At 37.7% G+C, this 23,600-nt stretch overlaps 1 protein-coding gene across 2 annotated transcripts in view; it reads left to right on the top strand.

Moving 5' to 3' along the window:
* The first annotated feature begins 1,560 nt into the window (after positions 1–1,560).
* The window catches only part of fndc5b (fibronectin type III domain containing 5b), a 28,483-nt gene continuing 6,443 nt past the window's right edge, over positions 1,561–23,600 (top strand). Inside the window, exons 1-5 of one of the 2 annotated variants that reach the window (XM_056741816.1) lie at positions 1,561–1,807; positions 10,472–10,587; positions 13,327–13,525; positions 19,031–19,120; positions 22,289–22,474. In XM_056741816.1, the coding sequence (XP_056597794.1) occupies positions 1,729–1,807; positions 10,472–10,587; positions 13,327–13,525; positions 19,031–19,120; positions 22,289–22,428 (624 nt within the window). In that variant the 5' untranslated portion in view covers positions 1,561–1,728 and the 3' untranslated portion in view covers positions 22,429–22,474. The remainder of the gene's footprint in view (positions 1,808–10,471; positions 10,588–13,326; positions 13,526–19,030; positions 19,121–22,288; positions 22,475–23,600) is intronic. The other variant, XM_056741817.1, reaches the window with a different exon arrangement.

Genomic DNA, 23,600 nt, shown 5'->3' with positions numbered 1-23,600 from the left:
AGGATAGAAAGTCATACAGGTTTGGTATGACACAAGGATTGAAAAAATGTCATTTCTACTCTCCGTTAAATGCTGGAAGCGTTTTGTGATGTGCCTGCTAAGACATGGAAGATAAAAAAATCAAATATGTCTTTATCTTAAGGAGAAACCACGGATCAATGTCGTAGCCAATTGAGTTATGACGGGTATCCGCACATGCATGCAAATACAGTAGTACATAAACACACGCAAACACTGAAGGAATTATGCTAAACGTCTGATCCTTAAACATAAAAGCCCTCAGCAAAATGTAAAAAAAAGATTGAAGAATGTCCAGAACCCTGTACCTGCATTATCCTTCAGCTGTACCTGACACAGGGACTATGCCTGAGAGAAACATGAACATAAAGTTCCCAAACAGATGGCATCTTGGAACGGTGCAGGGATCTCACCGGCTCCAAGTTTTCTTTTCTCATCACTTCTCATTCGATCATTAAAACTGGAATGTGTTGAACTCGTTCCCTGAAGGTCAGCCAGTTTACAAGGTAAGAACTCTTTAAAGGGCTGAGATTTGACAAGTCACATACATCAGAATAGTGTTACACTTGATCAAAACAAACACATTACAACTGTCAGCAATATGTCAGGTTATCTTGCATTTAGGTGTATTTATATTTGGCTCACTGACAATGTTATTGTGTATTAGAAAATAGTATGCACTGTGATAGATTGTTGTCCTCCTGTGGAAGGACCTTTTAGTATGCAGAGGATATTTCTGTAATCAGCACTTGGCACAAGTACAGTTAAGGCAGAGAGCTGGAAAGACCCCACCAAATTGAGGAAGTGTGGTTCCCTTCAATGAGCCACCTGGCAGTAAAGAGAGAGAGAGAGAGAGAGAGAGAGAGAGCACATCTCTGCAGTAGAGAGTGAATGGGCTGCAGTGGTTGACTATTGAGAGTGATTGAACTGTCCTCTCAGATGATGTCATCACATTTTTGCCTGATTTGTGGTAACTTTTCACACATTACAGACTATATTGAAAACAATACAAATACTTAAGGTGTCATTTACAGCTAGATGCTGTGCTCCAGGTAATGCTTATACAGAAGAAACCGAATAAGCGTGTAGAATGGCTTTGCATGCAAGCGTCATATTACATTCTTCTGCATTGCAAGTTATAATTATGTTCTTTTAAATAGTCGACTGTTTATACCTGTGGATTTAAAATAATTTTCAAGTCAAAGCATAATCTGCTATTTCCATCGCTGTTTAGCAGGACCAATCACAATCAAGGAAAAACTAATCGATTCATTTTGCACAGATTGCTGCGTAGGATTTACGCAGGCTTGACATTCTTTTGAAATAACAGACGTATTATAGACAGGCTTTAAAAAGTACGTTTTATAGATATATCATAAATTGATAAATATGTCTCTACTGTACACACGTTCAACAATTCCCCTTAGATTCTATGCGACCCGTGTTTTGAGCCTCCGAGCGCCCCCTGCAGGACACAGACCGCACGTGTCTTTGGAACCAGTGACATATGCCGCCCAATCGGCTGCGCGCGGTCCTCTCATGTCGACTTTCTGCGGCAAGTACGGAGTTTAGATCCAGTGCTGCTCTCGGCCGATGCGGGAATAACGACGGCACGCGCTCGCGAATGTTAAACACTTATAAGTTTAACGATCATTGCGCGTAAATGGGATTCAACGTCTTGCGTGCAGAATGTGAAGAATCCCTTAAAGGATGTGCGGAATTAAAGGCTCGTCCGCTGCGCCGTTATTCTTGCTTTTGGGTTTTGTCGCCGTGTCCTCGATTAATGCCGGTAAGTTTGAGTGGAATTTATTCGTTCCGTTAGAAATGTGTTTGTTTTAAATGGGTACGCATTGGGCACCGTTGGGCTTTTGCGCACCGAGAAATCAAAGCACTGTTTCGTTTGAATGAGAAGACAATGGCAAGGGTTTTGTCTTTTATGTTCAGATAGTATGCACAGTGAGATCCACGCTGACACATTCATATAAGCAGAGAACAGACAGGTTGCGGGTATCAGATGAATATATGATGCGCTACTACCTGTTCAGCCCTCCATTGGGAAGCAAGAGGCGCTCGTGGCTTTCCACTATTCCTTCATTTCCACTATTCCTAATTGAATCTGTTAACAGAGTTTAATAGAGATTACACTCATATTGTCGCCAGACTATAGGTTGTTTGAGAATGGAATATGATGGATTTAGGGAATTTGCCTAGATATGGACATAACGCATTATAGTGCTGTATTGAGAATGCATCTGCTAAGAATCCGATGAAAATCTATGAAATTCATCTCATTTGCATTCGATTTTCTCCATTCATTTTAATCCTTCAAAGCAAAGTCATTTATTAGCAATATGCTTTATTAGTTATATGTTTTCAAGTGTGGATAAAACCAAAGCATCGCGGTATTTTACCCAATACACACACAATAAAAGCTACAATGGGACCTGCAGGACTTAAGGTATGGGTTCCCTAAGAAAGTCACCTTTGATGTTCATATTGTGCATTACAGGGGGAGGCCAGTCTGCAATTTTACTTCAGTGTCAATGTGAAAATTACACACACGACTACAGAAAACATACAACAAAGCCCTTTTAAAATACAAGTTACTAGTCAATCTATTTCCCATCAATCTGTCAAATTTGGATTCTGGAGACCGTACCTATTTGGATCGTAACAGTGGCGGATGAAGTATAACATTATGTTCTGAATAATTGTAGATATTCACATTAATAGATAGTATATGCTGTTTGGATAACACTAATCCAGCACACTGAACTGATGTCTCTCTGGATTTCTCTTTCATGTGACCTAAAGAGAGAACAAAGCCTCCGTCTATACGTCTTTGTCCTCAGTGAATCAGAGCAGAGGAATATTAATGCAGAGAGCAAGCATCAATTCAGCAATTAAACAACCTGTCTAATAAAGAGACAGCAGTGGAGACGGCTGAAGTGAACATGGCAGAAAATAACCTATCAAATTTGTGTTTTGTTATGACGTCTGTGATGAAAGGCAAATGTGCAGCGAGGAGTTCCACGCTTCGTGCTCTAGACATTTGTTTCATCCGACGGTGCAAGCGCCTCATCAAAGCTACAGGAGGACGTTGTGAATATTGTATGAGTCTGATGTTGTTTAGCGGTGATCTGGGGACAATCACCTTTGTACACCTCATATTAGAGTAAGCTGTTGTTTTAGACACAAGCTGTCGGTCGGGGGATACTTGCACAATGATTTTTGAATCTTGAAAGACATCACCTCATATAAAAATAGATCAGAAATATCTTCAAAACAGCAATAAGGTCGATGCAAACTAGGAATTCTGCTTTAGTGTCCTGGGGCTGGATTCACAAAACAATCTTAAGGAAAATTTTTGCTTAACTGACATATTTTGTATTCCTGAAAAAACTTTTTAAGAAAGTTCTTATATTTTTTCTCTCAAGATTGATTTCACAAAGCATTTGTCATTTTATTCTTGAGAACAAAACGAGGCTGTTGATAAGAAAATATAAAAAAAACGAAGAAAAAAAAAGTCTTACGAACTTGCTTTAATTTATCTTAAGAACGGTTTTTTGAATCCGGCCCCTGATTCTTACACTTTTCTCTAGAAAAACAGCGTCTCGCGTGTCTCCACTAGAGATTCAGCAAAGATCAAATGGCATAGCAAGAACAAGAAACACATACTCATAAAAAAAGGATATATTCAATTCCCAAAATTGCTAAATATGTACATCATCAATAAATAATCAGATATTCCAGTTTACCATGTATATTTTTGCAAACAATTCTGCAAGGAGAAACATCTGAGAAATGTAGAATAATTCCTCAGTTAAGTATAAATGACATCCATTCTGGGTGGTCAAGGTGCAGACACCTCAACTGTTATTGGTGCCGGAGGGGTGACGTTTGCATCACTTTCTTCAGGTTCATGAGAGGCCATGTGTCACTAGATCAGAGACTGGGATTTGAATCTAAATATTGTATTGAGTCCAGAGCTCAGGCTCAGCTGTGAAACATCAGTTTCATATCATCTCTGACATCATTGAATTTTCAGTCAGAAGCTTGTTTTACTCCCATAAGGGACTTTCACAGTTAAAAAAGAATCATGAAACATTAAGTGTAATGTTATCCATCACAAATAGCCGAACACATACATATACCCACTTTATATTATTAGTAGACCGTTTCATCGGACGCAAGCGCGCCTGACCCCCAGTTAACTTCTGGTTTGTGTTTGGCTATCTAATGATATAACTATTTGATTTTTTTCAATTTATTTTAATATTAATCTTGATGTTTACTATTTTATTGTATCATAATTGTTTTAAAAAAAATGTTGTATGTTCATTTTATTAAATAGATTAAATTTAATTTTATTTATATAGCGCTTTTCAAAATGTGTTGTTCCAAAGCATGGTGTTTAAAAAAAGCAAGATCATTGTAGTAAATAATATCTAATAAATGTATTCACCATGTGAGCAAGCCAACCAACAATGCCCTGTGGAGAGGAACCCAAACTCCAATGATAAATAAATGGAGAAAAAAAACACTTTGATTAAAGTATTTGCAGAACGGGTCCTGCAGTTTGGTCGCAGTTAAACAAACCGTATGGTTCATTGACATCTAGCGGTTGAGATTGGTATCGCAGTCTAAATTCAAAATATTGGAGAGACAAGTTTAGCCAGGTGACGGTTCCTCTCGGTTTCTTTTGATTGGTATCAGAAATATCTACAGGCACTCTATTGTTTGTGAATGTGTACCGGAGGTTCAGTTGGGGTCACAAAAGAAACGTTTGTTTATCCATACAGAGCTGTGGTGCCGCTGTGATTCGAACACATCGGGCCAGATTTACAAAACAGGACAAAATTTCTAAAATGCAATTTAAAAAAAGTCCAGATGGGAGGGGAATTTCTGCCGGTGATGTACTAAAAAGGCGCAATTTAAAGGACTCATTAAATGAGCACTTCTTAACAAGTTTTTATGATTTATTAGGTTCTTCATGAAATGTCTGGGAATATTTTGCTTAAAAACACTAATCCTGCTTGTACTGTTCCAGGTTGATAAAGCAATCTGGCTTGGGATCTTATTTTTCATGTTTTCTGGGTTGCTAGATGCACCGGGGACCCGATTATAGAACTTAAATACAGAAAATTTTGACTTTCATGTAAGAGGTCCTTTAAAGAACACAGACGCAATAACTCATGCACATAATGATCAACGCAATCTACCAAGAGCAAGACAAAGTAGCGCAGGGTTTAAGATGTGCTTTTTTGGTGGGGGGGCATGAAATATAGCTGCAAATACCAGTACAATGATCAGCGTTAAAGGAGTTTCCATCTATTCTGAGCTCTTATTGGCTGTTCTTTCTTCATTATTCAGTCAAAGTCATACATTTCAGGAACATTTTTTATTTTATAAAATGTTATTTTTGTCATGTAAAAAAAAAATGTGTTCAAAAGTAATTTCAGACATTTAAGCATAAACATTAAAATCATTTTTTTTAATAATTAGAAACATTTCACTCAAGTGTCCAATAACTTTTGTCCGTTAGTGTAAATCTGGCCCATTGAATCTTGCTTTTTGTTGCCAAGCAGGTATGACTTTGTTCCCATTCGTCTTACAGTTTCTTTCTTAAATAATTAACTGTAACTTCTATTTCTAGAAATCTATAATTTCTATATGTATATTATGTTAAAAGAGCCAAACGATGAAACATATTTTTAACATACATGCAAAGTGATAATGTAATGGTTCAATTTACACATTCACATTGTTAATAATTGTGATTTGAATAACCTTGATCATTAATATTGTGGTAAAACTACATATATGACAATAATAATTCAGCGCCGGTATCTGGTTGACACTCAGTAGCTGGTGGTTTTGCACCCATTTAACTTCCCTACAGTCGACATGAGGGTGATTCATTGGCTAAAGCGAGAAAACACAAACTAAACAATTTAAATGAAGTATTTGACTGCTAGGATTGTTTATTTTATTTAATAGATACTCGTGTACTCTTTTGGCGACGATAATTGTGTTGTGAAAATCTAATATTGTGAGCTCTAATATCAACATACCGCATTATCTGTGGAACTAAACAAAAACATGAACTCACAGAAACTTGGGTAACACTTGCCTTGAAGCATGTATGTATAATGCATTATAAAGCAGTTTTGTAATGTCTTATAAATAATTGTTATTACAGTTAATACATTATAACACTTAACAACTCATTGGTACACTTTACATTTTAAATTCTTTACAACTGCATATAATGCATAACAACACACATTATGAAGAATAATAATGCATTTTACCCTTTAATTACTCTTTATAATACATAATACATACATGCTTCAAGGAAAGCGTTACCCAAATTAGTTTCGAGGTGGCTAAACGTATGATTCGTACAATCTTATTTGTCTGTTTTAGTGCAATTTGCTGTCATCCCAATGATGTTGGGTTTAAGGGTGGGGATAGGGGAGGAGCTTCAGTATTAATACAGTACATCATACGAATGCATACAAATTAGCAACCTCGTAAAATATGTACGAATTCCTGTGAGATCAGGTTAGAACTTCAAGCCGTCCTTTTTTGTGGAACTGAATCACAGCTACGTCCCTGGCCGTACTGCAGGCTCTCGACCAAAATTTACCCCAATAAATATCTCCTCAAGGCTTCCATAGGGACAGTGTTGCCAACCCACATATTTACGAGGACTGCTATGTCTATACAATAAAGATTCATTCAAGCTAGGCTAAAGGATACACCTCACAGCCCGAGCTCACTAAATCACAGCTGCTCATCTAGGTAATAAGTATCACCTGAATGTGCACACTACAGGCATGAGAGAACCAGACTTGAATATTCCTACATCAAATACAATTGAAAACTTTCCAATAGCTGGAATTCCTAAGCTGTGCTCATTGGAAGATTGCAGTTTGAGTTATTACTCTGAAAGTCTATACATTCAAAACACGTTTATCTTCGTGGACAGACTAATACACTTTAGTTTTGGTTGCTGGCTGTAAGCCAGGGAACCACAGAACATTCGCATGAGTCTCAGGAGGGAAGTCATTACCAACCAATGGAATACAGAGCAATTTACAGAGCGGACGGGAGATCTAAAGCCTCACTTGAGGGAATATTAATACAGCGGACAAGTCACGATGTTAAAACATTGTCTGACACTTTAGCTCTTCAACAGTTACAGATACAGTATTTTGAAGACAGCTTGACCTTCCCCATATTGGAGAGCATCATCTACAGAAGGATAAAGTTATGAGAACTGATCTTCGCTATGATCCTGATCTTGATATATAAACATTTTTGGAAAGTATCCTAACAAATGCAAACGATAAACCATACAGTGTCATCATTATACAGTTTTGTGGTGTATGTAGATGGAAGTAGATCATTCTATGGGTAATAAAAACATAACGCATCAACTCTGAAAACTTAGCTATGTATATTATATTGCATTTCTGTCATTAGATCTTCCAAAAAATGATACACTGGAACTTTAATAGTTTTTGTAAATTATTAGTAACCTTGGTGATTTCAGAATTGTGATCCTTAACTCCACCTGACAACTTTGCAAACATTAGTGGGTGTTTTAAACCCATTAATATGTGGTTGCTAGGGTGCCCTGGGTAGTTGCTTGGGAATTGTTAGGTGACCTCTAACCAGCTGGTGTCAAAATCCCTCATTTGATGCACACATTTTTTAAGGCAACCATGTAAATTCCAAATGCATGTTATATTGGCTTATTTAAGTGTAAGTAGGAGTTTTGTTACAGAGTGTTACAAAGACAATTGTCCCAGTGGGAAATACATTGTGTGCTCAGGAACGCCAGCTTTTCTTTAAAATACATTATTTCCCCATCTGCAGGGTGTGAATTATGATAGATGACTTTAAACAGACAGGCATTTCGCTATGTAGTCAACAAACATTACTGGCGATTAGATCTTCTCGGATTTACAGGATGGCATGTTATCAATCCAACAAGTGATGACACACAGTTGAAGTCATCATCACCACATAACATTTTCATCACATGAAGTAAATGCCCAACGGCCATCTGGCAGCTGGCAGTGTTAACTCTAGGCTGTGCCAGGCCGCTTTCTGTGTTTGATGACCATCAAAGACAAAGAGGCTGGTTTAGATAACAATCTAAGAGTTCCCGCACGGTAAATAAAAGTAAAGAGCAGTGGAAATATTGATTTAGGGAAACGTACATGGAACTTCAGGGCATTTCCATCGACCCAAACAGACTGTCAGCATCAGAAAAAGAGATAAAATGTAAACAAACTGTTTTGGGTAAAAATTCTGAATCTGATCATTGTAAAAATGTCTACACTGTGAAAAGACCAGTTAAAAAAATGTTGGAAAGAGCCAAAATATCTTAATTGAACTAATATTTTTTTGGTTGGCCTTTGGATAAAGTTTTGAAAGTTCACCCAAAAGTAAAGATTCTGTCATTATTTTCTCATCCTCATTTCAAACCTGTATGACATGTTTTCTTCCGCCGAACACAAAAGACTGTATTTTTGGAGAATGTTGGTAAGTGAACAGCGCCGGCACCCATTAATTTCTATTGTAGTGACACAAAACTAATGCAAGTGAATGGGTGACGGTTAACAACATTCTTCAAAATATTATGCAGAATTTACTTACTTACTAATTTTTGGGTGAACTATCACTTTAAGTCTGCAAATAAAAAAACATGAAAAAAGAAGGGTTTTATTGGCAATTTGTGTCCATTTGTTTTCACTTTTATGTGTTTGATGGACATCATGTAATCTTTCTGTGTCAACAACCTCAATTTATTATTTAAATTTATTCATTTATTTTATATTCAAACGATATACTTCTACAGACATTTGTAGTTATGATGCTCAAATAATAAAACATGACTGATTAAAACATAAAACTAGTTGAGTAATAATTTTTCAAAGTTAAAGTCAAGTTCTGGCCAACTAAAAAATACTAGAACTATTTACTTAATAATAATTAGTTGAAACAACTTGAATTTTTTTAAAGTGTAGTTAATTTGTTAAAGTTACTTGAAATTCTTTACACTTATACAAAGCATACAGTATACAAAATATGCGTGATTCAGAGTCGACTACCTTTTTTCCAAGCCAATAACATTGTTATTCATTCACCTTCGGATTTACAACTTGGCAGACTGCTTACATTCAAACACTGCAACATTACACACTGCCATCTATTCATCCATTTTCTACCGCTTATCCGGGGCCGGGTCGCGGGGGCAGCAGTCTAAGCAGGGATGCCCAGACTTCCCTCTCCCTAGACACTTCCTCCAGCTCTTCCGGGGGACACCGAGGCGTTCCCAGGCCAGCCGGGAGACATTGTCCCTCCAGCGTGTCCTAGGTCTTCCCCGGGGTCTCCTCCCTGTGGGACATGCCCGGAACACCTTCCCGGGAAGGCGTCCAGGGGGCATCCGGAAAAGATGCCCGAGCCACCTCAGCTGGCCCCTCTCGATGTGGAGGAGCTGCAGATCTACTCTGAGCTCCTCCCGAGTGATCGAGCATCTCACCCTATGTCTAAGGGATTTCCCAGCCACCATGCGGAGAAAGCTCATTTCGGCCGCCTGTATCCGGGATCTTGTCCTTTCGGTCATGACCCACAGCTCATGACCATAGGTGAGAGTAGGAACGTAGATTGACCGGTAAATCGAGAGCTTCACCTTGCGGCTCAGCTCCTTCTTCACCACGATAGACCGGTAGAGCGACCGCATTACTGCAGAAGCTGCACCGATCCGTCTGTCAATCTCCCGTTCCATCCTCACTCGTGAACAAGACCCCCAGATACTTGAACTCCTCCACTTGAGGCAGGAACTCTCCACCTACCTGAAGTGAGCAAGCCAACCTTTTCCGACTGAGAACCATGGCCTCAGATTTTTCATGCATTACACACTGCATGAAATGTATTTTTCATGATCTCATGTTATGTACCCTTTAAGTTGATCTTAGAACCATCACCAATGGAGCTACGATCAACGTAGGCTTATGATGCTTTTGGGAAACGCAGCCCTGCCCCATCTGTGCCATCAAAGTGAACTGCACATTATGTGACATTGTGGGGTTTATAGAGGATGGTTATGCTGCTATTATTGAGACTTACAATTTTCAGATGGTGGATCATAAAACTGGCAAAAATTCCTTCCACTTACATCAAAAGTAGTGAGTCATGCCTCAGTACCAGAAGCTTTGGGGATGTTTTTTGCCTCTAGTTATTGAGTAACCAACCAACCAAAACATCATAGCTACCGTATAGTAACCTGTCAAAACTCCATAATAACTGCACAGCAATGGCGGACGATGAGTTTTGCGTGGCTGAGCGCTGCTCACTTACTATAAACATTGATGTTTTGTGCTTGACTGTGGGTCTTTATATGTCATATAAACATCTGTTTCTTCCCTTTTTTCAGACAGTTTATCCGCTCCGCTTAATGTGACCATCACACCGCTAGAAGGAAACTCTGCGATAGTCACATGGGAAATTCTGGAAGGCGACCCAGTCATTGGGTTTGCAATCACCCAGCAGGTATTGAACCGGTTTATGGTCCATTCAGAGTTCTTACATGTGCAAAACACAAGAAAATCACCTCACAATTCACCTTTAATGTGGCTATAACACGGAGGAATGCTTGCGTGAGCGTTTCGGATGTGTCGATGTATTCAACTTTCTCAGGGAAAGCATGTGATGTTGATATTTTAGGTGGCATGGCTCCAGTTTAGTGTAAATGTTTTATGCAAGTATACATTAGTCTGTGTGTGCGTGTGTACGTGCACTGGTTATTGTTGACCTACATGTTTGTGTGTGTGGGGGGGGGGGCTTATTTGTATATCCCAGTGGGGACCTGAACCCGAATGCACACCAACACAGTTGAGGTCCCCATAGGCAAAAAAGCGTATAAATTGTTCAGAACAATATAGAAGCAATATAAAAATGCAAATAGTTATGCCTATGGACTGTCCCCACGGAGATAATAAACCAGACATGTGTGTGTATCTGAGAAAAGCAGTCGCTGCGGAGACCTCAGTAATAAGTACTGCAGTGACCATCTGCTAGAGTACAAAGCCATTACAACTTGTCACCCAACAAGACAGAGTGTCTGCAGTGTGCATGAGTCTTCTACCTGTTCATCTCCTCACTGAACACTGTACGCCGTCATATTTCTGTATAAATTTACTGTATTGCACTGTGGTTTTTTGTGGTTCTTAAATAAGAGGCACAAAAATGATTCAGACATTTATGAGGTTTGATTTTAAATGTTTTATATAAACTGTTTTAAGCATGAAATTAGGGCTTTCAAATGATTCATCGCAATGCAGAATAAAAGTTTGTGTTAACATAATATATGTCTGTGTTCGGTGCGTATTCATTTTGTATTTATAAAAACATACACACACATGCATACATATTTAGGAAACATTTACATGTATTTATTTATATTTATCAATAATTTAAATTACAAATAAATGTTTATTATTTTTTATATATACATGTTTTTCTTAAATATATGTATGTATGTATATGTGTTTATAGATACAAAATGAATATACACAGATATATATTATGTAAAGACAAACTTTTGTTCTGAATGTGATTTAATCGCAATTAATCATTTGACAGCCCTACATGAAATTAACCAAGCATGAAACAGCACTACTTTGGAACAAATGCATTTTAGCAATTAAACATTTTATCATTAAAATAAGGTAGCATATACCTACATTAGTTAATATACACTAACAAAAAAGTATACATTAGCAGCGTTTATTAATCTTAGTACATGTTAATTTAAAAAATGTTTTATCTGTCAACATTAGATAAATAAAACTAACAAACAATGAACTGTTGATATTAACAGAGATTAATAGATGTTTTAAAAACATTGTTAGTTCATGTTAGATTATTTAACTAATGTTTGCAAATTGGAAGTTTGGCCTTAAATCAACACTATAGAATATAGATAAGCACAATTGTCTGTTACCAGTGTCATAAATAATGTTGCTGTAAAAGCTTCGTAGTGGGCACCGCAATACACATTCATTTGTCTACTAAGCTGATGGAACTTGCGAATGCAGAAATGTCGTTTGGGAACCATATCGCAGTCTTCCACAGGCAGGGGATGTGCAGGGATTTGTGTACCGACCCAAACACAAACTTACAGAGTGTGCTTGTAGCCATTATGAGGCTGCTCAGGTAGCAGCGGGAGTAGAATTCTACCACTGAAATAAGTTTAAAGACATTATTTTCATTTAAAAATCACATAAAGCAGGGTGTCCCAAATGTTGAAAATTTCAGATGAATAATCGGAAACTCCGATATATATCAATTCATATATAATGAATAGAACACAAAAGAGGTTGAGAAAAAGTGTTTTTATAACAATAAATATTAAAACATTGAAAAGTGTGTTTCATGATGCTGTAAGAACCATTTTTGTTTAAATGGTTCCAAAATGAATCTTTAACATCTTAAGTATCTTTCTGTTTAACAAAATTTCTTTGCGGCGAAAAAACTTCAGATTATATAAATGTAAAAAAGAGATGGTTCTTTAAAGCAAACTCAGGGTATAGAGAGATGTATGGCTTAATAGTTTGTAATAGCCTTATACTACTCGCAATTATCGTTAGAAACACATCAAATATTTTTCATTTCTTTAAAAAAACCTAAATGTAATACTTTTTTTACCCAAGTAGGACGCCATGTTCTTTTTCGATACATTTACATTTAGATGATGTCTTAAATAGTCGTAACTGTCTTAAAGACGGTAGTTAATATTTAATGTATGTTTACCTTGAACAGACGCTTAATGATGCATTATTCTTTTAATTCAGGCAGGCTGGCTGGATTGTGTTAATAGGACATACCGCCACCACTTACTGTCCCTGTGTACATATACATCTGATCTTATGTTTGACATTTTATATTATACTTGTATAAATGGAAAACGTGTGTGCTTCGCTGTAGCGTTATGAGAGCCTTTTAAGAGTGTAGTGGATCTTAGTCAGGTTAGACACCATATTTGTTTGTTCACACATGCAGATGAGACATCACGCCATATAGTCGATTTAAAAGATTCCATTGCTTTTTACTTCAGTTTCTTTTGTCAAGGCCTACAATTCCTGGGAACAAAAATGCTCAACAGTGAGACAACAGAGAATTAAATTCATAGACTTTGATGTATGTGACCTGAACTGTAGATTATTATGTATGTACTGTATACTGTATACACCTCATATCCCTCTGTTGTTTTGTTTTTGACGATTACAGAAAAAGGACGTTCGCATGTTAAGATTCATCCAGGAGGTAAACACCACCACACGTTCATGTGCACTGTGGGATCTGGAGGAAGACACAGAGTACATCGTCCATGTGCAGTCTATTAGTATGAGCGGAACCAGCCCACCCAGTGAACCCGTTTTGTTCCGCACTCCCAAAGAAAAAGAAAAACTGGCCTCTAAAAGCCCAGGTAAGCCAGAACTAAGTACTAAACATAACTGTGGTATTTCATGTTTTTGGACACGTACAGTACTAGGGATATACTATGACATTTGAAATGGTACGTAACGGCTAACAGTAATGTACCATTCCATGTTCGACCCCACTCACAAATACTCAACATTTCTACCCAGTAAAACATTAACATCACAGTGTAAAAAAATGGACAAAAAATAAGAAATATCTTAGTTTTATTTGTTTTAAAATGTATTTCAATGCTCATTTTGTTGTATTTTAAATGATTAGTAACCCTGAGCCCCCCTTGGAAGTCAGCTCTATAGGGCCCCCTTGTGGGCCATGCCCCTCATTGAGAACCACCGTTGTAGACGCTACAGCAGAATATCGTGACTCATGAATTGACAGTATTTTGCTGGGACTGTACAGCTTTACTGTTATCTAAGTATCTGATCTGACTCTTTAATATGCCGAAAGGGAGCTAAATTACACCGTTTATACGATTTGCCTGGCTATTACACTATTCTCCATTATTTGATGCTGGCGTCATCACAAGAAAATCTACCCAAATGTTCAGAATTCCAACTGCCGCCTGCTTTCCCCACAGGACAAATAACGATAACAATCGATAGCAAAGCTAATTTGCATAGAAAAGAGGCAGTTTGCACTGAAAAGAATGATAATGGCTTCATTTAAATACGCCTGGTAAAGAGGAGCACAGATACTGCATGCTTAAACTGGATTGCGGGCGATCAGTGAACAAGATGTAGTATTTTTCCTGAAACACAGTGTGTTAATATGGCACAACAGTTTCGTGAATTCACCTCTATATGCCTGACAAAAAATTAACCCATTTCAAAATCGGTTTATTAACAGAGATTAAATACAGATCAAAATCAAACAACCAGTTTAAACATACAAAATGGAGGGAGATTTCATTGAAATGATGACTAACGGTCGGATAACTTCCGTAGCGTCAGTGGAGAAGGAAAAAACTCAGGATGGCAGTTATACAATCGCTCTAAAAACGATACTGTGTCATAACTCAGAGTGTAAAGAGCTCACTTTCCTGCGCTTTCACATTAAATTCACTGTTACTAAGGAGCTTGTGTTATCTAGAACGACCCACAATAAAGTCTGTTTTATGTTTTATAGGCTGTTTTTCATGACCCACTTACTTAGACAAACATCAGCAGGGGAGACCTATGTTTCAGAAACCCTTGCCATTTTGTGAAAGGGCGTCTGTCTTTGGAAATGGACAGAGTTGTTGACATTTGGTGTCAAAGCCTCAATGGTGCAGTTTAGAGTCAGAGCAGACGCCACAATGAGGTTTGACTGAGCTGCAACCTCAAACATCAGAGAAATGTCAAAGCATTCAGTAAATGGTTTCCCTTTTGTCTCGTGCACCTTTGTGAAAAGCAGAGGAACAGAGACATACACCGTGTTTTACATTTAAATGCTCAAGAACATGACAGAAGCACCACAAAACCTAAGCGCTTTTTTTTGCCTTCTGGGTTTAAAATCCTCATCTAGCCAACGTTAAAAGATGAATCGATGCCTCATTATTACTCATGAGGCTGTGTTTTCTGGACCAAAGACTTTTCTCCTAATTATTCATGACATCGCCTTGTGATTGGAGCGCCCGTCTCCCATTCCGGATCCTTCGCCGGTTTTTAACGGCTCTTCTTCTCACACCGTTCACGCCCAATTTAATCGCATTTTAATCGCACGACAGTGAGGTAGAATTTAGCTGAAAGGGGAGGTTTCGTGATGCTTTGAAGAGCACCCCAGGACCATGTGTGACTTAATAGATCAACACTGCCATTGACATCATGGTTTTTATTAAAATTTTATGAACTCTTTCCCTCGGAGGTCGTCCATTTTGTTTGCGTCGAAATAGCAAACATATAAAGGTTGCAACCCAAACCCGTTCTCTTAAGGCTACAGCGAGGTAAACATACAAATGTTTAGATTTATTTTCTTGTTTAAGCATATTTACCATATTTTTTTAAGCATGTGTTTTTATTTTTTATTTTGAATTTGATCGATTGCGATTCTAATTCCTATTCTGCCTATAGATTTCTATTCTTAACGATTCCCAGTTTCGATTCCAAACATTTCGATATCAACCTGTATGGTCATGAACCTGCTTATTGACTTGATTGCAAACAAAATATATAGATATTACACATAGAACCATGTTTTTTCTGATTCATTGCAATTCGCATTACCAAAGCTGAAGTAGATCATGGTTAATGAAACTGTGGTTAATTTGTGGTTCCTGTACTTTTGAATGCAAATACTATAGTTAAACTATGCTTACTGTAGTAAAAATATTGTTAATTTTCGTAAGGGCTTTTATTGATATATTAGCAGATGACGCAACGCTTGTGCTTTTCTGAAAATATGCACACAGGAATTGATCAGAGGAATTCAAATTTTAATCTCAAGTATCTGATTCCTATTCCTTTCGTTTCCGATCTGATTCCTAGCCTTTCGATTCTGAGTCTTGATTTTCGAATCCCAACCCTAGTAGAACAGTCAAATGTTAATAAAGCTTTAAAATTCTATTCATGTACACTCTTAAAATAAAGAACAAAAATAAAAAAACAAACGTTTATGGGTTTCTGCATGTGACATTCAGCAAAAATGGGTTCTGTACAAGGTACTTTTTAATGTACATGCAGAAATCTGCTTAATACCAGCTGAAAGCATTTCCGCATGACTGACTTTTAGCTGATGCAGCGAGTCAGTAAGATAACAGGACATTTACAGAAACTCTGTTTTATCATCAGGCATTAGTGCTCACGTTACACTGTAGTTAATCAACTTTGCACTTCACCAAAGACCAGATCGCTTAATGAACACAGTTAATCTGTCTCTCTCCGCTCTTCTCCTCTTCATTGCTTCAGGGGGGCTTCACGTTGTTTTCTTACTAGACTCGTATACGTGACTTGTATGGATATTGATGGTGTGCTGAAAAATGGCCCAACTTTTCTACTGCGCTCAAAAGAACATTTCGCTTTTACCTGAAGGGTAACGACATATTTTTTATGGAGCAGAGAGGACCTCAAAGAGACGAGCATAACTTCTCACAGTCTTTACATCTGCACCGCTGCTGTTATAAAGGGGGATGTTGAAGAACATCGGTTTTCTACCTTTTTTTTTAAGATATAGCCCAATACAACAACGGTCATTGAACCATTGTGCTTTACAAAAGTTTTTCACATATAAATAGTAAAAACAAAACAAAGACATACAAGAAAAAAAAACGTGCACAAATACAGCACACTCCTGATGGCTTTTTCTAAAAGGTGAGTTTTATTTTAAACAGAGATTCTATGGTGATCAACCTAATGGATAAAGGGAGCCATTCCAGAGTTTAGGGTGGACTTTAGCAAAAGCCCGGTCACCCTTTCTTTAAGCCTTGATCTGGAGACCTTTAACAGTCTTGGAGTTGATGACCTTAAACAACTATCTGCTATGTTAACGGTCACAAGTTCAAATAGGTAAAAAGGATCCAGACTATTTAATAACTTGCTAATTGCAAATGATTTATATATAAGTGACCAATTCCTACATGGACGTCCAGACGTGAACATATACAGTGGGTACGGAAAGTATTCAGACCCCCTTAAATGTTTCACTCTTTGTTATATTGCCATTTGCTAAAATCATTAAAGTTTATTTTAGTTCCTCATTAATGTACACACAGCACCCCATATTGACAGAAAAACACAGAATTGTTGACATTTTTGCAGATTTATTAAAAAAGAAAAACTGAAATACACATGGTCCTAAGTATTCAGACCCTTTTGATTTAATACAGCCATGAGTCTTTTTGGGAAAGATGCAACAAGTTTTTTACACCTGGATTTGGGGATCCTCTGCCATTCCTCCTTGCAGATCCTGTCCATTTCTGTCAGGTTGGATGGTAAATGTTGGTGGAGAGCCATTTTTAGGTCCCTCCAGAGATGCTCAATAGGGTTTAAGTCAGGGCTCTGGCTGGGCCATTCTAGAACAGTCACGGAGTTGTTGTGAAGCTACTCCTTCGTCATGTCCCTACAGCTTAAAAAACACCCCCACAGCATGATGCTGCCGTCACCATGCTTCACTGTTCGGACTGTATTGGACTGGTGATGAGCAGTGCCTGGTTTTCTCCACACATACCACTTAGAATTAAGGCCAAAAAGTTCTATCTTAGTCTCATCAGACCAGTGAATCTTATTTGACACCATCTTGGAGTCCTTCAGGTGTTTTTAGCAAACTCCATGCGCAATTTCATGTGTCTTGCACTGATGAGAGCCTTCCGTCGGGCCACTCTGCCATAAAGCCCTGACTGGTGGAGGGCTGCAGTGATGGTTGACTTTCTACAACTTTCTTCCATCTCCCGAATACATCTCTAGAGCTCAGCCACAGTGATCTTTGGGTTCTTCTTTACCTCTCTCACAAAGGCTCTTCTCCCCCGATAGCTCAGTTTGGCCGAACAGCCAGCTAAAGGAAGGGTTCTGGTTGTCCCAAACGTCTTCCATTTAAGGATTATGGAGGTCTCTGTGCTCTTAGGAACCTTAAGTTCAGCAGAATTTTTCATGCAACGTTGGCCAGTTTGTGCCTTGAACCAATTCTGTCTCTGAGCTCTTCAGACAGTTCCTTTGACCTCATGATTCTCATTTGCTCTGACATGCAAAATGGAGTGATGTGTGTACATTAATGAGGAAAAAAATGAACTTAAATGATTTCAGCAAATGGCTGCAATATAACAAAGAGTGAAAAATGTTAGGGGGTCTGAATACTTTCTGTACCCACTGTAAATGCATGAATTACTCTCTCAAGTTCAGAAGGGGTTAAGAAACTTTCAACTTAAGTCTATAATGAAAGAAGCACTATTAAACAACTGCATTTAGAAAAATAAAACCCAAATTTCTAACAGATGGTTTTACATAAATAGCTAAGCTTCCCAGCACTTGATTTAGGATGCCAGATGAGGCTAACGGTCTTGTTTAGGTGCAGAAAGTTTTTGGATCCAAGCTTTAATATCTGACAAACAAGCAGTTAAAGCAGACAGCCCATTGTCATTTTGCTTTATGGGCACATATGTTTGGTTAATGAGTGCACACACCAGAGCTTAATTACAGCTCGCTATAAATCTGCTGCCCAGAAAGTGACCCCTGAGGTCTCTCCTGATGTGAAGCATCGTACTCAGGAGAGCTCAACCCGGAGGTGCCTCTCTGAGCTTTGGGGTTGGCTGAGCATTGCAGAAGTGATGACTGAATTTAAGAGTCTTGGCTGGAGGCAGCGAGTTATTAATCATGGTATTTGACAACGACGGTCTGATTCAAATCTCAGCCAGAGAAAACAATTTGCTTTAGATTTGGGTTTACATGCACTTGAGACTATTTAACGGTCATGACTAATTAAATGTTGTAACGGTGCCTGTGCTTTTAATAACGGCAGAAGTGTTCCTTTGTTTTTTAATATGTGGGCGCGTGAACTCAGGCTTGTTTGACTGTGATTCAAACAGATGAAGTGACCATGGAGGAGGTTGGCCAGGCCGCCCAGCTGAGGGCTGGAGAGCTCATAATCATTGTGGTCGTTCTCGTCATGTGGGCGGGTAAGAATCTACTGGATGTGCAGAAAAACGATTACCTATTTGTTTTGACACAGGACGTGTTGTTGGATCAATATCTTTTGTTGGTCCTGGAACAATGAAACGCCCTACCTCTTAGCTTAGACCTACCTGCAGTACCACTGGAATCATAGGGAAATGTGGTGAAAACCTTCTTTTAGCCCGTAACCTCATTATTGAAATCTGATTGGTACAAATGTTGTCCCAGGACCAACAAGGAACACCTCCTATACTTTGCAAAAGTCAATGTTGTGACCCATGGTTTGGTCAAAGCCAAACCCAACTCAAATTCTGACTTTTCCATTCAGTTGTTTTTCTTATTTTATCCAACCATGGGTTGAAACATCCAAGCGTTTTGTCAATGCTACGCTTTTAATACCAAAACCAGGCTAATCATTAATGTAGCATATCACTGCTGTCTTTCTGAAACCTTGTGTCTCCATATTTCGTGATTATTATGTTTTTGTCATTAATCATTATTATTAGTCACCCTTTATGTTTGTCACTGGGTTTGCAATATGTAACCAATAACAAGTATTAAAAAGTGCTTGTCAACTTTGACAACACAGTATTTCAAAGGTACTGTGTGTTTTCCACTTCCTGAAAACCTACGAATTTGCACATCCGAGGGACCGAAAGGGCAGCGTATTAGTAATTATATTACTACTTATTTGTCTATTAATACAACTGTATTTATTGTATTCTTTAGAAATACCTTTTTAAACTGTTTGTTCAATGCATTTTTACTGGTTATGTCACTGAAACATCTCCGTCATGGTAAAAAACAACAAACATAATCGAATAATAATCTGTAAACACAAGGGATGTAACAATATCAATATCTCAATGTACGATAATACCTCGGTATAAAGTCCTCTGTATGATATTTATTGCAATATTTAAAATGACGCTCTTTTCTTTATCATCTAATCATAACTGTTGTTAAAAGTATGAGTTATAGTATGAGATGGGTCAAATTACCTAAAAATCTCTTTTATAAAATAAAATAAGTGCACCAGGTTGACCTTGACAAAGGTTATATCCAGTGTTGGGTGAGTTACTCTGAAAAAGTAATTAATTACTAGTTACTCATTACATATTCAATAGTGTAATTAGATTACTGTCCAAAATACTCTGTCCAAAAAGTATTTAGTTACTTTCCATATCTTACATCGACCTTGATTAGTTAAGTGATTCAAGGATAGACATGAAACGGCTTATTTAATTAATTCAAATAAATAATTTTATTAACTGACCAAAGTATTACAAATGTGAACACCGATTTTAAAGTAAGACTTTGAATTTTGATGTCAATTACACTATTGCACACAAATATATTTCACAAAGTATTTAGTTTAAGTACATCAAAAGTAACTGTAATTAAATTACAGAAAACATATGAGTAATCCCTTACTTTACTTTTTCAAGGTAAAAGTAATTAAAATACAGTAACTAATTACTTAGTAACTAGTTACACCCAACACTGGTTACATCTATCATTTTTTTCTAACATTCTTTATGTTAGGCCCGGAAGACCTATCGTTTCATACAGTCATGTGACCACGATAATATTGAGACAATTTTGGTATTGCAATAACACGATACCGATTATATTGTTACATCCCTAGTAAACACATCAGATAACCAACAGGGACAACAACAATAAAGAATAAATTATGCCACCAAATACTTAAACACTAATCTATAATAAATACATAAATAACTAAGGAACAGAACATGGTACAATGCATCCTGGGAACTTTCAAACTCTTGAATTTTTTTTCAAGTTGAGAAAACTTTTTGACAACTTGTGGACAAACCCTTGAGAAACTAAGTCCAGACAACAAAATAATCTTAACTAGGAACATGTTTGACCAACCTGATCTCCACAGGAATTTGTACGTATTTTACAATGCCGCTTATTAGTGAATAATGTAAATCGTACAAAAACGTCTGATTATTAGAAAAAAGCTATACTGAAGTCCCACCCCTAAACCTAACATCACTGGCGTGAAAACAAACCATATTTAAACATACAAATAAGATTGTACGAATTCATACAAATGATTAGCCACCTACTAAAATTGTCACGACTTCCTGTGAGATTGTGTTAGTTTAGACTAATCTTCCTTTGACAAGTTACATCACAATTTTTATACAGCTATAGTGTGTTTTATTTGCACTCACAAGAGAATCATATTAGGTTATTAGACCCATGTTAGGTTGAGATGAAGTCATTACAATTGGGCACAAACCAGAACAATACAATACACCCCAAAGTTTGTGTGTTGCTTAAAAGGAACATGTTAATTGAACCCAGGCCTTTTTAATCTGCTCTGATTTACTTTCAAACCAACAAACATGTGTCGGGAGTTCACAACTGATTGATCTCTCCACAACAACTTATATTATTAAGGAATTAACAGAGTTTATATAATGCTTAAAGTCATGCATTTTTAATACAGTTCCTGGTCTTATTGCGCATGATTCATCAGAGCACATTATTCCAAAGAACAAGACTGTCTTTGTAATCTTTCATCAAAATGAATAACTTGCTTTGCCTCGAAAATTACTTTCCTCCTCAGTTCACTCTGAATGAAACACCCACAATCTAATAAATTCCAATGGATAAAATCAGGCTCCATCAAAAGATTTCTCTCATCAATTATCCTCAGAATTATGCCAGCAGAAAATAACTCATGAATGCTGTTTCATAACACATCACTAGTTTGAGCACATTATGAATTAATTTAAAACATATTAATCAACGTTTTGTAACATTGCAGAATATTCAAATTAACCAGCTAATGATCTGTAATGCAGTGCAGAATGAAAGAGGTTTTGATGTCAAATGTAACTCATGCCAAGAATTACATCTGTAGTACATTATATTTTAGTTTAAGAGGTCATTCTTATCTCCGGCTTATCCACATCAAGCATCAATATGAGAAGACTAGAGAATACGCTATCAAACAGGAGAAGTTATAGTACACCTCACACTCAAGGCCACGGAATAGCTCAATTTTAGTACTGCTAAAATTGGACATCATTTTTGGGGGCACAAACATAGCAATCCATCGTTACGTTTTTTTCCCATCGACAATGACCCATCCATCACTATCACTTTTCACCGTTCTGATCCCTCTGCCACAGGTGTGATAGCTCTCTTCTGCCGTCAGTATGACATCATTAAAGACAACGAGCCCAACAATAACAAGGACAAAGCCAAGAACTCATCAGAATGCAGTACCCCCGAGCACCCCACGGGGGGGCTACTGCGCAGCAAGGTCTAACTCCGCCTACCCCTTTCGGCAATAACAGGCTTTTGCCTCAGGACAGGTACGTGCTTTTTTGTTTGTGTGATTGCTTCAAAGGCCGCATTTACACTACGTGGTGAAAGTCCGAGGAATTCTGATATTCTGTTTCAGGCTTATAAGTGGAAATAACTGTAAAATAAAACGTGCATTTGCGTCCACCATGTGAGCGGACGGATCGGATCTTTCTCGTCAGTGGGTCAATTCACTTCTGTTGCCGCTTCCACTCATGTTTTCCTCCTCGTGTCGAGTTTTCTTTGCCAAGTGCAGAATGAAATGGACTTTGTACTTTGTCACGCATGCTAAAAGATGCACACTGCCTGGCTGTTGTCGCCTTTATTTCTGCTGTCTGATTGGCTGTAAAATTATCGCGATTCGATATGATATCGTGTATCGGCCCTGCCCTAATGTCACACCCTTATTACTTCCTTAGCTGCTTAAGCTTTTCCAGGTCAAAATTCTATTGTTTGAATATATTCTAAATGCAGATATCATAAACGGGTGACTTTTAAAATAATATGTAAGCTTGTCTTCCAAAAATTTGAAAAGTCAACAAATCGGAATTTGGCATAAAGACCTGCAGTGTCAATGCAAGCAAAATGTTCCTTTTTTTTTTAGTATTTTTGCCTTTAATTGTACAGCTTAGTGATTAGAGAGGACAGGAAGTGGTGGGTTCGGGAAAGGACCACGAGACGGGAATCAAACTCGGGTCGCCCGTTGCGCAACCGCGCCGCATGTCGGAGCACTGCCCACTAGACTATCGGCTCTGGCTTCATTGTAATCGTTTCTAATGCTTAGAGCATGGCACTAGCAACATCAAGGTCATGGGTTCGATCCCAGGGGATTGCACATAGTAAAAAACAAATGTATATTACCCAATGTAAGTCACTTTGGATAAAAGCGTCTTATAAATGCATAAATGTAAATGTAATCCATCCCCCTTCACATTATTTACTGTTACAGCACAAACATGGTAGGCTACATGTAGTTTCAGTGCTTGCAAGGCAGCTCATTAACTTATAAACCTCTAAGGTGTGAGTCCAGACATGTCAACGCATTTTGGTAACAAGAAAATGTTGACTTGGAAATTCTGGTTCGCAAACTGGCTTAGGCAGTTTCATTAGGGTGGACAACTCATGTATTTTGAAACA

Source organism: Triplophysa dalaica, chromosome 25 (genome assembly GCF_015846415.1).
Source record: "Triplophysa dalaica isolate WHDGS20190420 chromosome 25, ASM1584641v1, whole genome shotgun sequence".
NCBI classification, from domain to species: Eukaryota; Metazoa; Chordata; class Actinopteri; order Cypriniformes; family Nemacheilidae; genus Triplophysa; species Triplophysa dalaica.
This window is presented reverse-complemented; position numbering and strand designations above follow the sequence as displayed.